Here is a 16071-nt window from a genome sequence, read left to right on the forward strand (position 1 = left end):
GTTCCATCATGAATGTCCTTTGTTTAATGGATTTTAACCCTTGAGCTTTATTATTGTACTGAATGTGCACTTGTAGTGTACTACAAATCTTAAAAGCATATTTAAAAAAAACTGTACTTGTGAATAAAATAGCACTAATGAACTAAAATACCACTTGTACTTAAAGAGAGTACACATTTTTAACTATGTTTGTTAACACAGGTACACTTTTAAAATGTGCATTATAATATTGTCAAGTTAGTTCGCACAGCATATGCTTTTGAAGGATTCTCTTTTAAAGTATGCTTGCTAAAGTGTACTTTGTCACAAGAGTCTGTAAACATGTTACTGACTTTTTAAGTTTTCGTTCTGCAACAAAATGACACATTTAAAGATTTATTTAAAGAATTAAGGTACTTAAATAACAATAATAATAAAACTTGAAAATCTAATGTCGTTAACATTGTAATGACAGCACAAAATAATTCATTTTTAATTTTAAGTCATTTTAAGACAGCCAAACCATATTTACGTGCTTGAGAGAACTAAACGTCCATTGGCTGGTCAAGGCAGGCCTGAGCATGACGTCAGCAGAGCGTACCCAAACAAGAGAATTCAAAGAGGAGTGATGGTCAACTCGACATCACTTCGGGCTCGCGATTAGAGGAAGTCATGCTTCAGTTCTTCTCCACGAAAACATTTTCTGTTAAATAATAGGTGGTTGTAGCATTACAGTATGGTTGTTTTGTATTAAAAACGGTTGTTTTGTGCTCAGTGAGGTGGTTATTCACATCGCGGGGTTCCAGAATGTTGGTATGAAGCGAGAGATCTCCAGCGTTTATCATCTCTGCGAGAGTCTCTGGCAAACATGGCGGCGGTGACACCAGTGCGGTGTTCTCTGACAATACTGAGACGTCTGGTGAGTTTATAAACAATGATGCTTTCTTTAAAAGGATATCACATATACAAGTGTCAGAGTTACCTTGTCAAATCATTTTAGCGAACATGCACAACTTATAACATAATAATGTACTGCCGAGGTGCTCAGTCCAGTCCTCTGTTAAAGCCAGTTACCTTACTGCATACACTTTTCAAACAAAACAGACCTAGTGCCATGAATGCCATGAAATGCTATGCAATTTAGAAAATACATTTATGTGTCTTGTGTATATATATATCACTGATCTCTGGTTTAAAACCCTAGTGCCATGAATGCCATGAAATGCTATGCAATTTAGAAAATACATTTATGTGTCTTGTGTATATATATCACTGATCTCTGGTTTAAAACCTGGGTTTATTGTATTTGTTAAAGCAGTAATTGCCATGAGCAGAAAGTGTTAATAGTCTTGTTTGTGTGCCTCACAGCCCTGGGTTGTGTCCCATTGTCTCCAGCAGTGTCCCAGGCTCCAGGCTCTTGGACCGAGCCCTGTATTTCGCAACTCCACACCCCTCACTTCAGTCCACTGGAGAGGCTTCAGATGCAGCCATGGTATGTGCTGCTAGCATGAAATATTGGCTTGTAAAACACATTATTAACCGGATCTTTTTGGGTGTATGTAAGTGCTATACATTTGTTTGTACTTCCAGTTGCCTCTGGACAGGTGCTGCCGTTCAGACTCTCAGACATCGGAGAGGGAATAATGGAAGTGACAGTAAAAGAATGGTAAGCTGAGGTCACATTTGTCTTGTAAAATGCTGCAACAGATTTTAAAGGGGTAGTTCACCCAGAATTGAAAATTTGATAATAATTTACTTATCCTTATGTAATTTGTTTTCTACTAATGAACACAAACGAAGAATGTTGATAAGCAGGCCATTTCATGACCCATTGAGATATATATATATATATATATGTATGTATATGTATGTGTGTATATATATGTATATGTATATGTATATGTATATGTATGTGTGTATATGTATATGTATATATATATATATGTATGTATATATATATATATGTATGTATATGTATATATATATATATGTATGTGTGTGTATATATATATATATGTATATGTATATGTATATGTATATGTATGTGTGTATATGTATATGTATATATATATATATGTATATGTATATGTATGTATATATATATATATATATATGTATATGTATATGTATATGTATATAATGTATGCATGTGTATATATACATACCATTTATATTATAAATAAATGTATTTAATATAAAACCCGATTCCAAAAAAGTTGGGACACTGTACAAATTGTGAATAAAAACAGAATGCAATTATGTGTAAGTTTAAAAATATTCTCCACTATTTTTCGCCGCAGAATTGGGGGAATTGGTGATCCTCTGAGAGGCTCTTTTTATACCCAATCATGTTGCCAATTGACCTAATAAGTTGCAAATTGGTCCTTCAGCTGTTCCTTATATGTACATTTAACTTTTCCAGCCTCTTATTGCTACCTCTCCCAACTTTTTTGGAATGTGTAGCTCTCATGAAATCCAAAATGACCCAATATTTGGCATGACATTTCAAAATGTCTCACTTTCAACATTTGATATGTTATCTATATTCTATTGTGAATATTTGTAAATTATTCCATTCCTTTTTTACTGTCCCAACATTTTTGGAATCGGGTTTGTATAAAAATAACATTTGAAATCTATACATGCATGTGTTTGTATTTATATACACATAATAAATATGCGCAGTATACACACATATATTATGTAAACAAAAACTTTTATTTTTTATGCAATTAGTCATTTGACAGCACCAAATATTACATAATATTATGATATAATGACACTTTTGCACCGTTTTAAAGTCAAAATGAAATGGAAGTAGCAACAGATATTTGTGAATTTTTTGTGACAGGTCTATTACTGTTAACTAAAACCATAATCAATTCTTTCAGCTAATTACAAAGACAACATGTCCCTTTTTTTTTAGTTTAAAATAACTAAAATATAATAAAAACAGATAAACTTTAGTTTTTAGTGTTGGGTTTAAGCATCTGTATATGTCAGAAGTTTATGTTACTGGAATGTCCAGTTATGACCTTTTTGCTTAAATATAAAAAGAGGTACATAAAAATAAACATATATGGATGAATTGTTTACAGTTCTATATATCAAGAGCTATAACTTTTATAAAAAAAAATTATATAGGGAAAATTTTCATTTCATGCTGAATAAACATTACAGGTGTAAAATATTTAAGGGCTTTGTCAGTTAGCATAGGAATCAGTAAATTGTAATAAATGTTTATTTTACCAACTGACCCATATAATATACTGAGTAAATATTCCAAAGCAAATGTATTCTGTTGTTTTGCTTCTCTGTCTTTATGCAGGTATGTCAAAGAAGGGGACCGAGTCTCCCAGTTTGACAGCATTTGTGAAGTCCAGAGCGACAAAGCATCCGTCACCATCACGAGCCGTTATGACGGCATCGTCCGTAAACTGTATTATGACGTAGATGCTATCGCACAAGTTGGTTCACCTCTGGTGGACATCGAAACGGACAAAGTACTGGGTCAGGCACTGCTGTGGATCATAGTCTTTGAAATGTCCTTCCAGTTCAGTCATTGTGTAGTGAAGTTGTTTGTCCTGTTGTCCTGCAGAGGGCGCCCCAATGGAAGATGTGGTAGAGACTCCAGCAATATCCCATGAGCAATCACATCAGGAACTCGAGGGCCAAAAAACCCAGGCGACACCAGCGGTGCGCCGTCTGGCCATGGAGAACAATGTAATTTTGACTTGCATCAGGCTGTAACCACCTATAACACCCTGTCATTGTGGCTTTATCATCTTCTTGGTCATTTCTGATCTCTAAATCTGTCCTCTACTAGATTAAACTGAGTGAGGTGGTCGGGACAGGAAAAGACGGCCGTATTTTGAAAGAGGACATTATCAGTTTCTTAGCCAAGCAGACAGGAGCTATCCTCCCGTATGAAGTCCAGAAAACCCCATCACCCACTGCAGATACCCCACCCAAAGAAAAGATGCCCATCATGGCTCCTCCGGCGATCCCAAGACCTGTCTTCACTGGGAAAGACAGGACAGAACCTTTGAACGGTGAGCGTTTAAACTGTTGCACATGGGTCATGCATATAATAATAATAATAATAATAATAAATAAAACACCTCTTCTGTGATTAGCATATTTTTAATTGCTTATCTTTTTTTATATTGAAATTATATGTGGGGAGATATTAGAAAAAAGATGATCTTATTAAGTAGTTGTCTTTTATTTGTTTTCTTTTATTATCTACTATTATTTCTTAAATGTTGTGTGGTGCGACTCCCAAACAAATGTAATGATATTTAGGAAGTAAGCATTCGTGATTTTCAGTACTTTGAAAAATATATTAATACACTATTTTGCAAAAGATACATATATTTGATGTGAGGAAAATGTTTTTACTGGGTTGCCCCATATGATGTTTTCAGAGTTCATATGAAACAAACACGAATACAAAAAGTATCTGTATAAAACTTAATAGTTATCGTTCTTGGGGCGAATGGGCCTTAAGAACTTGGTGCATGATTTAACTCCGCTTTAAAAAGATATCTCCCTTTTTTTAAATGGTGACACATTTGTCATTGATTGGCTGTCTCTTCCATATGGCCATGAACGCAGGTTTCCAGAAGGCCATGGTGAAGACCATGTCTGCTGCTCTGAAGATTCCTCACTTCGGTTACTGTGATGAGGTGGACCTGACGCAGCTAGTGCGGTTACGCTCCGAGCTGAAGACCCTGGCCGAGTCTCGTGGGGTCAAACTCAGCTACATGCCTTTCTTCATCAAGGTGCTCTCCTGTTTCCTTCCAGCACTGCCACCTGTTTCTGTTCAGACACATTAAACATTCAAGGACCATCACGCTATCAGATCAAATACTTTTCCAGACATGGAAATCTAAATAAAAAATAAATTGATAAAATGATTTTAAAATATGATTAAACTAAAACTACTATATATATATATATATATATATATATATATATATATATATATATATATATATATATATATATATATACCGTATTTTCCGGACTATAAGTGGTCCTGTGACTTATAGTCAGGTGCGACTTATTTATCAAAATTAATTTGACATGAACCGAGAGAAATGAACCAAGAGAAAACATTACCGTCTAGAGCCAGGAGAGGGCGCTCTATACTGCGCATTGCTCCTGTAGTCTACACTGAAGACATAGAGCGCTCTCTCGCGGCTGTAGACGGTAATGTTTCTCTTGGTTCTAAATAAATGCGACTTATAGTCCAGTGTGACTTATATATGTTTTTTCCTTCATCATGACATATTTTTGGACTGATGCGACTTATACTCAGGTGCGACTTATAGTCCGAAAAATACTATATATATATATATATATATATATATATATATATATATATATATATAATATATATATATATATATATTAATAATAATAATAATAATAATAATAATAATAATTATTATTTTTTTTTAAATATAATTAATCAAAACAACCCAACTGCAGTTTGATTTATATTAAATAATAATGTTAATACAAAAATAATAATTCTGTCATGATTTAGTCACTCTCAAGTTGTTTCAAATCTGTTTGGAGTTTCTTTCTTCCATTGAAGAAGATATTTTGAAGAATGCAACCAAACAGTTTCTGGTACCCATTGACTTCCATAGTGTTGTTTTCAAACATGCCATAGGAGTTAACGGGGACCAGTGACCAACATTCTTCAAAATTTCTTCTTTTACGTTTAGCTGTTTTCTTTTTTTTTTTTGGTGAACTATTCCTTTAACTCCTATGTCAGATTATAATTCTAGCTTGTATTTGTACTGTTTTGTTCAGGCCGCGTCACTCGGACTCTTGCAGTTTCCTGTTCTCAATGCCTGTGTGGATGAAGGTTGCCAGAACATCACATTCAAGGCAAGACCAGCCCCAAAACACTTCAGTAACATCACAGCCTTTCAGTTTGAGGCCACAGTTTGCTTAAAAGTCCTAAACAGCCCAACTTGAGTAACAGTTTCATTGTTGTCAGGCGTCTCATAACATCGGCGTGGCGATGGACACTCCTCAGGGCCTCCTGGTGCCCAATGTGAAGAGTGTTCAGGCTCTCAGTGTTTATGACATTGCTGTGGAGCTCAACCGTCTGCAGGCTCTGGGTTCAGCCGGACAGCTGAGCACCACTGACCTCACTGGAGGAACATTCACACTCTCCAACATCGGCTCGGTGAGACTCCACTCACCTGGTTTTAGACCAAGTGTGCAGTTTTTACAGCTCTAGTGCCACCAAACTGAATTGCAACAATAACTGTTATCAAACAGGTTTCTGAAAAATCTCTGTATTTCATAACGTCATTAGATGCTCGAACAGATTGCAGTTCTTTTTCACGCCACTAGTGGTGCATAAATGATGCTGTATTTGGTCTGGAATGCTGTATCACCTTGTTTAGGGCCTCATGATCATTATGCTCTCAATTTTGAAGGTCATATATGAGAGTCTAAGAGCTTCTTTTATGAGCGAAGCACTCAAACAACAGCAGGCTTTCAATGAGCTTCTGTTTGCTATCAGCGATGATCAGATCTCTCATCATAAGGAAATTAAAACAGTCTTTTTTTGTTTAGATTGGAGGGACGTATGCCAAGCCGGTGATTCTGCCGCCGGAGGTGGCCATCGCAGCTTTGGGAAAGGTCCAGGTGAGCTGCTTGTTAATAAAAAATGTCTTTGTATTTAAGGAGGTGATTATATTGAATTATTGGATCTACAATAAATAAGTTGATTTTATGTATTCTTTAGTGTAGACTGTCATTATAGTAACGCATAGAAGCCTAAATGTTGCCCAGCATATTAACCGTATCTTAAAGAGGATGTGAAATGCTTACTTTTTGTTCCATCTATTTATTTATAAAAAAAAATACATTAAAATAGAGCTCATACATACTGTAATTCTAACATAACTCTTTATGAGTATATATTTTTTAAATAATTAATATTATTTTTTGACTGGGGTTAAACTCGTAAAAAACTGTCAGGGTGATGCAACTGTCCTGATGTCATGAAAAAAAGGTTAGTTTGGCATAATCTATGTTATTATATAATTATAAATAATTATTTTTATTTATTTTATTTAAATTATAGTATGGCTTTGTATTTGCATTTGAATATTATAATTTTTTCCCCACAAAATTAAAGTCATGTGACGCAACCATCATGCAAAAATGAACACACAAACAGAAAATGTTATCATAGAGTGGACTCTCTTCAAATATCAGATAATTTGATCTTTTTATGACAAGGCGAGATTAGCTCAGGTTGTAAAATGTCATGTAGCATGACTCCCTAAAAACACTTCTGATAAATGCATTTAAAATACTCCTTTTTTTTTTTTTTTGACTACAATATGTTCACTTCCATGTATGCAAGGTTTTATTAAAATATGTATTTACTTTTTACTGCGTGGTTACACCACATGAGATTTTAGAAACATTAAATTGCCACATCTCTTGAAATGGTGTAAAAGTTTACCAGAACTGTATGAAACCAACATAAATACAGTTCATGAGTTTTTTTTAAATCACCTTTTTCTTTACCGTTGTTTATCAAATTTCAGTAGGATTTCATTAGGACTCCTTGTGGTTGTCAAAGTTTTTATCAACAGCAAACAGCTTGGTTTGTAAGTGACTTTTGTGTGAGCTGTGCTTCATACATCGCTGCACTCTTGACCATAAACAAGTGTTCCTGTAGCTCAACTGGTAGAGCATTGCGCTATTAAGCGCAAGATTGGGGGTTCGATTCCCTGGAAACACGATAGGTAAAAATTGATAGCCTGAATGCACTGTAAGTCACTTTGGATAAAAGCGTCTGCTAAATGCATAAATTTAACAATGAACCTTTTTTTCCTGCAGATTTTCACAGAAATGTTGCTCATTCCACACCTTTAAGCTAAAAGTCTTTTCTCTGCTTTATCCCAGGAGCTGCCCAGGTTTAACCCCTGTGACGAGGTCGTGAAGGCGTACATCATGAACGTCAGCTGGTCTGCCGATCATCGCATCATTGACGGCGCCACCATGTCCCGCTTCTCCAACCTGTGGCGCTCTTACCTGGAGAACCCAGCTTCCATGGTCCTGGACCTCAAATGAAATCAGATCTCACTGTCCATTACTTCCTGGAATGTCTTTAGGTTACTCATAGCTGCAAAACGATGTCATGTGAACACTCAAGCTTCTGCTTTCACATCCATTTTTGAGGAAAAACAACTTTATAAGTTCTTTCTCTAGTTGCCTTGATTCAGATTAAACACTGTTAATGTAACTTGACATCACAAAACACTCGTTTTATGTTTTTGAAAATGCTTTTAAGGAGCAGGCGCTGTGCATTTAAAGTTTTTGTCTTGCTGTGCATCATGCATGGTCTGAAATCCCCTTAAGGTTTTCTGATGCCGTTTATAGAGGACCGAAGCTGACAGCAAATGGCTCTTGGACAGATATCTCATTGTCTGCTGACTTTCTCTGAAACTTTATTCACACAAGCCATTGTTGAGCTAACAGACAGCCACTTCATCTAAAACCACTCGTGTGTCAATGTGTCTGGATGTCATTGTGAAAAAAGGACCATCATTTAACGGACCACACGTGTATAGATTACTGAAATGTGAGGGTAATAAAGATTTTACGGCAAGCTGTATTGCTTTTTACATAGTAAAATTCATTAAATACTGAAGGATTCAATTGGTTAATATGATGAACAGATTTCATTTAAGCCTTTTGAGATGCAAGATCTTGACGCTCAATTACATGAAACATATTTGAGCAAATTTAAGCTTCCGCTTATTAGATTTGATCAAAGTTCATATGTAAAAGCTTAAATAAAAACCGTTTATCAAAGTGAACATGTCTCTTCAGAAGGCTTGGATTAAGTATGGATTAGTTTTATTATCTCTTCATGTAGTTTTTGAAGCTTGAAAGTTTTCGTGGAATAGACTTTCAGTGGAGAGACATCTTGGTCCCACTTTATATTAGGTGGTCTTAAGTACTAGATACTAACATTGAATACCTAACAAGACTTCTTCAAATTATTATCTTTTGTGTTCAGCAGAAGAAACAACAACTTGAGGGTGAGTAAAAGACAATTTTCATTTTTGGTTGAAATATCCCTGTAACTACTATGTGTTTAACCATTGGTTGCAGTATAATTTATAGTATAACAGCATAGTTTGAAATCATGAGTTTTGTTGATCGTGCGTCTCGAGTGAAGCTGCCGAGGACATGAGACCATGCAGGATACAAATGCACACTTCTCACTGCTGGATACAACTAAGACAACATTTGTGATAATTAATTGGTAGGCAGCTGATGTTCTCAATAATTATTTCACTGATTCAGTAGAAAATATGAAGTATTTTACTCCTGAGTATAAGAACACTTTTTGTCAGGTTAGACCGAATCAGTGAGTCAGATGTGATTAGGGTAAATAGATCCCTCTGGCCTTCTTGAAGTATTAGTTTACCTGATAATTGTAAATCTTTCTTTTACTCATGGGATGTTCCCAAATGTGTGGAAATTAGCTGATTATTTTCTGAAGGTGAACTATCCCATTCAGAATCACAACTGATGTATTGAGCGTTCGGCTGAAATCAAAGAACTTTTAAGTTTGATATTGCACTGCAAAAGCTGTAAGAAGTTGAATGAGACAATCTTGTCTATTTTTCTGATTTAGAAAATATAAATCTTAAATGCCAGTCAAAAAGGAGTACAAATGCCATGAGAAAACATCAACAGAAAGCTTGTTTTTTTTTTTTTTTTTGGTCCAAGCATTTACTCGGGACAGTAGTACATGACATAGCATGTGAGGTGTAGCCGGGGAGTCTTTTGAGTATTGCATGAATGTGCAGTACCTCGCGTCTCATATCCATCTCATTCACAGACCGCTAGGCTTTCAGAGGTACAAATACAGAATTTTGATTGGAATGGAAACCATCATATGCAAACTACCTGGGAATAATTGTTCAGAAACCCATCCTCACATAATTTATCACACCGAATTGAAAATGATGACTTATGCAACAAGTTTAACGAATGATTCACGCAGAAACCCATTGTGCTCGTGTGTCAGCCAAAAACTCAACAAAAGGTGTTGTTTCTCCCAGAACCTCTGAAACCCCTCAGGTGGTCTTAAGAATTAATCAAACTCTGGAAGACACTGGCTGAAAATTAAACATAAAAACAAGATCGCAGACATGGAATGCTACTTCAGTGGAATGTGATTGCTGAATAAGATTTGTGTGTTTAACAAGCTTTAAGATACAACAAAATGTGCTTTCAGGATGACTGTAGGAAGCAAAATGACCGCTAAGTTGAAGATCTTAAGGAATGCTTCTGATATTAGGCATGAGCCTGACACTTTTAAAGCAAAGGGCATAATTCTATCTTTCTGGGACTACAATGCAGTACCTCTTCAACCTGGATTGACTTTAAGACACATGAAACGAACATAAGCAGAAACTCTCATTTGGCACTTTTGAGCAGGTAACTACACTGGTGGTTTGTGTTTAAACCAACTGGCAAAGTATTTCAACAAATATTGATCAAATCAGTATTTTTTCTTCAGAGCCACCTGAGGGTTGGTCAAAAGCATGCAGAGGTCCTGGGTAAAGGTCCAAGGTAAATCCTTAATAAATTTAAAAGATTTCCTTTAAAGCAACGTTCAAGGCATCTCTCCTTCACATAAATAACAATGAAATGTACATAAAAAAAAAAAATTAATTGTCATTTTCATGAATGAGGGTAAACCAGTCCATATGTCTGCTACATGAATTTCTTCATACCCTCATCATAAAAGTCTTTAAAAACAAGGTATCCAAACGATTGATTAATCACGACTGCTGCGATGACTTGTCCATGGTTTATATGAGCGCAGTCCCTTCAAGCAGTAAGTGAACTGACATATATGTACACTGTCCATTGGATTCAATTTTTGTTTCTTCCACAAACTGGATCTTCACAAAAATTAACAAGGCAGTAACAAATGAATCATAGAAAGTACAGTAACTAAGAAATGGCTGCTCCTGTTGCATGTGTGAGTCAGTGAGGTCTCGGTGTGAAAGGTGTGTGTGTGTGTGTGTGTGTGTGTGTGTGTGTTTGTGTGTAGTCAGGCAGCTTTGTGATGGATTGATTGGATAGCTTCTGAAGTCGAGGCTCACTTAGTTCTATGGTCCTGTAAAAAACAATTTCCCAAGCCACTGTGGACGCAAGGGTCAGGTGTCGTCATCGGTGTCCTCTATCAGGACTTTGGTGTCTCGGACCTTCAACCTGAAAATAAAAATGGTTGAGTTTCATCAAACTCAATGAAATATCATATGGACATTTGTACTTTCCACAAACAGATGTCCTGTTACTTTTTAATTAAGACATCAACCCTTAATTAAAATTTGTATTTTTAATAAAGAGAGAACTACTAAATCTGTTAAATTAAATATAAAAAACCTTCACCTTAACTCATGTAAGTCAACACACAAACATTTGATTATTTTATCAACAATTCAACTTCATTTTCAAAGCGGTTTTAAGAAAGAAAAATTCCCCCCCTAAAGTTAAGCAAAAAACACATTTACTGCATCAATAACAATAAACCACCATTTGGTCCGAAACTGCTTGCCACCTATTATTTATGGCTTAATCTGCAACCCTGTCGCTCATTCTGAAGTTAGCCATTACAATTTTTACAACAGAAAATGTTCATTGCTTCAAAAAAATTAATTCATAATTAATAAAAAAAATTCAAAAGATTGAGAACCACTAATTTAAATCAATCTTGCTGAACAAATCTCATTCTTATGTATTTTATATGTGTGAGGCTGAGCGTACTGGGAGGAGAGGAGTGGTCTTCTCAAGGACATGCTGTAGCTTCTCTTCCAGTTCTTCTTTCCCTGCCTGTTCCTGACACCATCCTCCTGGTCCATCATCTGCTCCAGCAGCGTCTGGTCATCAGCATTCAGAGGTGCTACAGAGATGTCCCGCACAGCTCTGAACTCACCACAGTTATTCAGGTGCTCGTTTTCCAGACGGAAGAAGTTCCAAACAAAGCGCCTAAAACAGATAACAGATTATAAGGATGGGTTACTTTACAGTTTCCTGCTGAAAATTCATATGCAATTACTTCAAGCAGACACTGATGGGGATGGAGGCATGATAAATATAAACCGAGTGGATGAATATATTAAGTCATGTTTTCTGACTGGTCAATAAAGTATTACTGTAATGTTAAAATAGAAAACAGCTGAACTGGAAATCCTGTCCATCATTTCAAAGCAGAGGATTCACTGGTGAGTGATGTAATGCTAAATTAATGCTTAACAAACTCATACTTCTTGGGTGGCTTAAGTGTGAGCAAACGTATTATAATTGTTTGGGAAAACCATTCTTTTCACCACAGGTGGTTGGTAGAAAAGGTCAATCAATGTTTGGATATATGCTGATGTACTTACCTGAAGACCTCCAGTGGTGCAAGGACAGTTGCTAAAATATCAGAAATGTTTGGGAATGGAGTCAAAAACCCAAGAGAAAGTGGAATGGTCCATGCAAAGCGTAAGATCACATCTTCTATTATGGCACAGTAGTAGTAAGCCTGTTCAAAGAGAGTACACAAATCAACAAAATGACAGTGTAAATGCCGTAAAGTGAACGGTTCTTTTAAACAGCGTTCCCACACCATGCTTGACTTCAAATTCAAGGACCTTTCAAGGACTTTCCAGGTCCAATATCCTCAAATTCAAGGACTTAATGTGGGGACACATTTCAAGTGAGAGCGAGGTTACATCGTGTTATCTTGTAAGATACATTGTTACAGTTTTCATGTGTCAAACTACTGCAAAAAAAAATTTTTTTTCATTTATTTTTGCCACATGACAGAGATCTGATATTCTATTTGTTGTATTTCTATTTTGCATAAAACTGAAGAATATTTGATAAATCCTATACTGTATTCTACAATGATCTGATATTAACTTTTGCATGGATTTTATTGAAAAGAGCTTAGGCTCATGTAACCAGAAGTTTTTCTTGCCTCATGGGTTTACATTATCTTAACAAGCAAAGCAATTCAACATTAATTTCACGGTGTGTCTGTGAAACATAGAGGTACCATCCTAGTAGTTTTGTGCATGTATGAACGCCATGTAGGGTGACCATATTTTAGTTTTCCAAAAAGAGGACAGTGGGTGTGGGCAGCTGGTGGTTAAAGTAGTGCCCAAAGTAGTGCAATGACCATCTCCCAAATATCAAAACTAAAAATGTCGTTTCCATACCTAAAATACAGATTTTACAGTCACTGTTATGCATATTGATCATAAACACAGCTAAAAGGTTTCCTACCAGTGGCCCTCCTTCAGAAAACTTAACATCTGGCAGTTTTATCATGGGCAGAATGCAAAATACAAGCATTTTAGTCAAATGTAATTAAGCAACATTTCAAACCTTTAACCCACGGGGGGAAATCAACCCATTAACAGTTTAAAAGTAGTAAAAAATGCGGACGAGCTGCAGGAGTCAGATTTGACTGATCACGGGTTGAGGAGAGAGAGATGGCTGATTCAAAATAGATTTAAATACTATGCGTATTGATAGCGGCTCCCTGATGCAATATTATAATGTTTGCAGGGAGCGGGCGGGATTGGACACAAAAATCACGGGAGCGGGCAATAATGTTCAGAAATTCAGTGGGAGCGGGATTAAGAAAACAGACCTAAGCTGCGCTCTAATACAAAAACGCACTGGCGACTGTAGAAAGAAAAAAAAACTAATTCCTGACACTTTGAGCGATTCAGACATCCTGGCCAAATGCATTTTTTTAGGTCCAAAAAAAGGACATGTCCAGGAAAAAGATGAAATATGGTCACTCTAACGTCATGGCAACAAAGGACCTCACCTGCAAAACACTAAATGTAACGCATAAACGCACGTTAACTAATGTAAATCAAGCAAGCTTGTGTGCATAGGCCACAAATTGTTTGCGAAATAACACATTAGTGGACCAGAGGGAATAACATGGATTTTTTCCCAGAAAACTTCTTGCACAAAATAAATTCAAGTACTTTCAAGGACCTGCATCAATGTATGTTTATTTTCAAAGACTTTCCAGGGCCTTTATTTTTTTTCAGATTCACAAACTTTCAAGGATTTCAAGGACCCGTGGGAACCCCATTTAAAAAACATTAAAAAAAAAAAAAAAAAAGAAAACCAACTGTGTAGTTTCTTACTTTCAGTGGATATACAATCTCCTCTCTGAGGAGGGTGTTCTCCCCTGCATTACGGTCAAAAAGTCCCCAATCCATCTTCAGGTCCCACAATAAGGTGTAGCATGAGTTAATGATCCTGCAGGCAATTAGCAGGTAAAAGAAGACCTGGCCTTCTTGAAGAGCTAATGAAAACAGAGAGGAAGTGACATAACAGAACATTAGGGATAATTGAAAACATAGGACTGTAAGATAGATGCATGGTGTTCCTCAAGGTTTGGTGTGCGGTCCGCTTTTACTTTGTAAACAACACCATCAACCACATTCTACCTGACAAAGAATGTCTTTTAGACTTGTTTTGAATGGAAACAAAATGTCATGTTGGCTAAACAAAGAATTTCAAACAGTATTCAAAGCATCTGATGTTTAGTTAAAGAATGTAACAGCTCATGTACTTACTTTTATGCGTCTTATAGAGCGCAGAAAATATGACCACAAAGAAGGTAGTGGAGTATTTGCCAGCATTGGCCAGGTGAGGGAAGGCACGCTTTGTGTCCCGATAACGTCTCAGGCACTGCACAAACCGGAACCAGGCAGGTAAACAATGGATTACAGCTCGTACTCCATATGAATACGAGTCACATATCCCTTCACCTGATTTAAAAAAAACAAAAAAACATCAACCTGTTATTAATAACTGCCCCATAAAAAGCATTTTATATCTGCAAAGACAATAATGTGCATCTGCATACCCGCTTTAATCCACTGCTCCCCCTCAGATTTGAACCAATTCAATTCCATGCTGTAGAAGCAGATCATGTACTCCAGGTCCATCAGAACCATAACTAGAGAGTTGAGCTGGTCAGCCAGCCAGAAATCAGCAAACCCCACTCGGTGAAACGGCGCTGTGACCACTCGAAACTATGAAAAGAAAAAGGTGGACAATAAAGCAGGGGAAAAGAGGAGATGACTAACTTAATGACATACAAATGAAATATTAATGTCACAAATGCTTGTGTGTTATGAAATTCTCCTGGCTCTTACCAGTAATTTGAGTAGCCAAAAGCGAGATTTGTAGTAGCACGTTTTAAAAGGGTTGATAAGGAAGAAGAAGAAAAACCCATAAAGAGCTAGAGGGTTCGCTTGTATAGGGATCATTGTGTACTCCGCAAAGAGGCAGGACAGAATACTAACACACCAAAGAACTCCAAGGAAACCAGCAATCTGCACAGAAACAGAGAGAAAACATGATTATTTTACATTGTTTTTAGACTAGCAGGAAATTTGACAGGAACTCTGCACTGCTAAATCTCTAAATGTATAAAGTAGCTGTCAAAATAAATCTGTGGGAAAGGGATCTGTGATTATTTTAAACACTCAAACAGCTGTTCTTTTTCAAAAAAGTAAAAAAGAAAAAAAAGAAAAAAGGACATCTGTAAATTTATAAAGTCAAATATGAAGAAACAGTATTATATTTAACCATCTCCTGGAGTTGTGAAATTGACCTTTTAATGGATTTAAAATAAAAAGTGACATTCATTTTATTGTGCAGAACCTCAGTCACAGATTTCTAATTACCTCAAAGAGATGCTGGTGGGACAGGTTATTGCGGGGGTTGAGCTCAAATATTAAGACATGGTTCACTCCAGCCTGCCTCCATCCATACGTGTTGATGCCCAATAAAAAAAGGAACTCGATGAGCAGGAAACCACCTCGATAAATTCTCACTAGGGGCCAAACATTATCCTCACCATTGCTAACAAGTTTCACCACACCTGCAGTTGTACAAAACATATAATTGTCAAAATAACCAAATCCCTAAAGATTCTGATGGCAGGATTACATTAACATTGTTTTATATCTTTGATTTGGTAAATTAACTTTA

At 36.3% G+C, this 16071-nt stretch overlaps 2 protein-coding genes across 2 annotated transcripts in view; one reads left to right on the plus strand and one right to left on the minus strand.

The window, feature by feature from the left end:
• The first annotated feature begins 589 nt into the window (after positions 1-589).
• Positions 590-8274, plus strand: LOC132096773 (lipoamide acyltransferase component of branched-chain alpha-keto acid dehydrogenase complex, mitochondrial-like). The gene is made up of 11 exons (XM_059502373.1): positions 590-898; positions 1348-1471; positions 1570-1645; positions 3308-3489; positions 3578-3702; positions 3806-4031; positions 4597-4763; positions 5806-5883; positions 5996-6187; positions 6583-6654; positions 7930-8274. The coding sequence occupies exons 1-11, from the start codon at positions 848-850 to the stop codon at positions 8095-8097; spliced, it is 1461 nt and encodes a 486-aa protein (XP_059358356.1). The 5' UTR covers positions 590-847; the 3' UTR covers positions 8098-8274.
• Positions 8275-10571: 2297 nt separating this feature from the next.
• xpr1b (xenotropic and polytropic retrovirus receptor 1b) overlaps positions 10572-16071 on the minus strand; it is a 30796-nt gene continuing 25296 nt past the window's right edge. The window contains exons 8-15 of the mRNA XM_059502376.1: positions 15765-15961; positions 15231-15410; positions 14939-15107; positions 14646-14840; positions 14211-14371; positions 12441-12580; positions 11821-12042; positions 10572-11265 (exon numbers count right to left, since the gene is read on the minus strand). Coding sequence (XP_059358359.1) covers positions 11211-11265; positions 11821-12042; positions 12441-12580; positions 14211-14371; positions 14646-14840; positions 14939-15107; positions 15231-15410; positions 15765-15961 — 1319 coding nt within the window. The 3' untranslated portion in view covers positions 10572-11210. The remainder of the gene's footprint in view (positions 11266-11820; positions 12043-12440; positions 12581-14210; positions 14372-14645; positions 14841-14938; positions 15108-15230; positions 15411-15764; positions 15962-16071) is intronic.

This window comes from Carassius carassius, chromosome 20, assembly GCF_963082965.1.
Source record: "Carassius carassius chromosome 20, fCarCar2.1, whole genome shotgun sequence".
Classification (NCBI taxonomy): domain Eukaryota; kingdom Metazoa; phylum Chordata; class Actinopteri; order Cypriniformes; family Cyprinidae; genus Carassius; species Carassius carassius.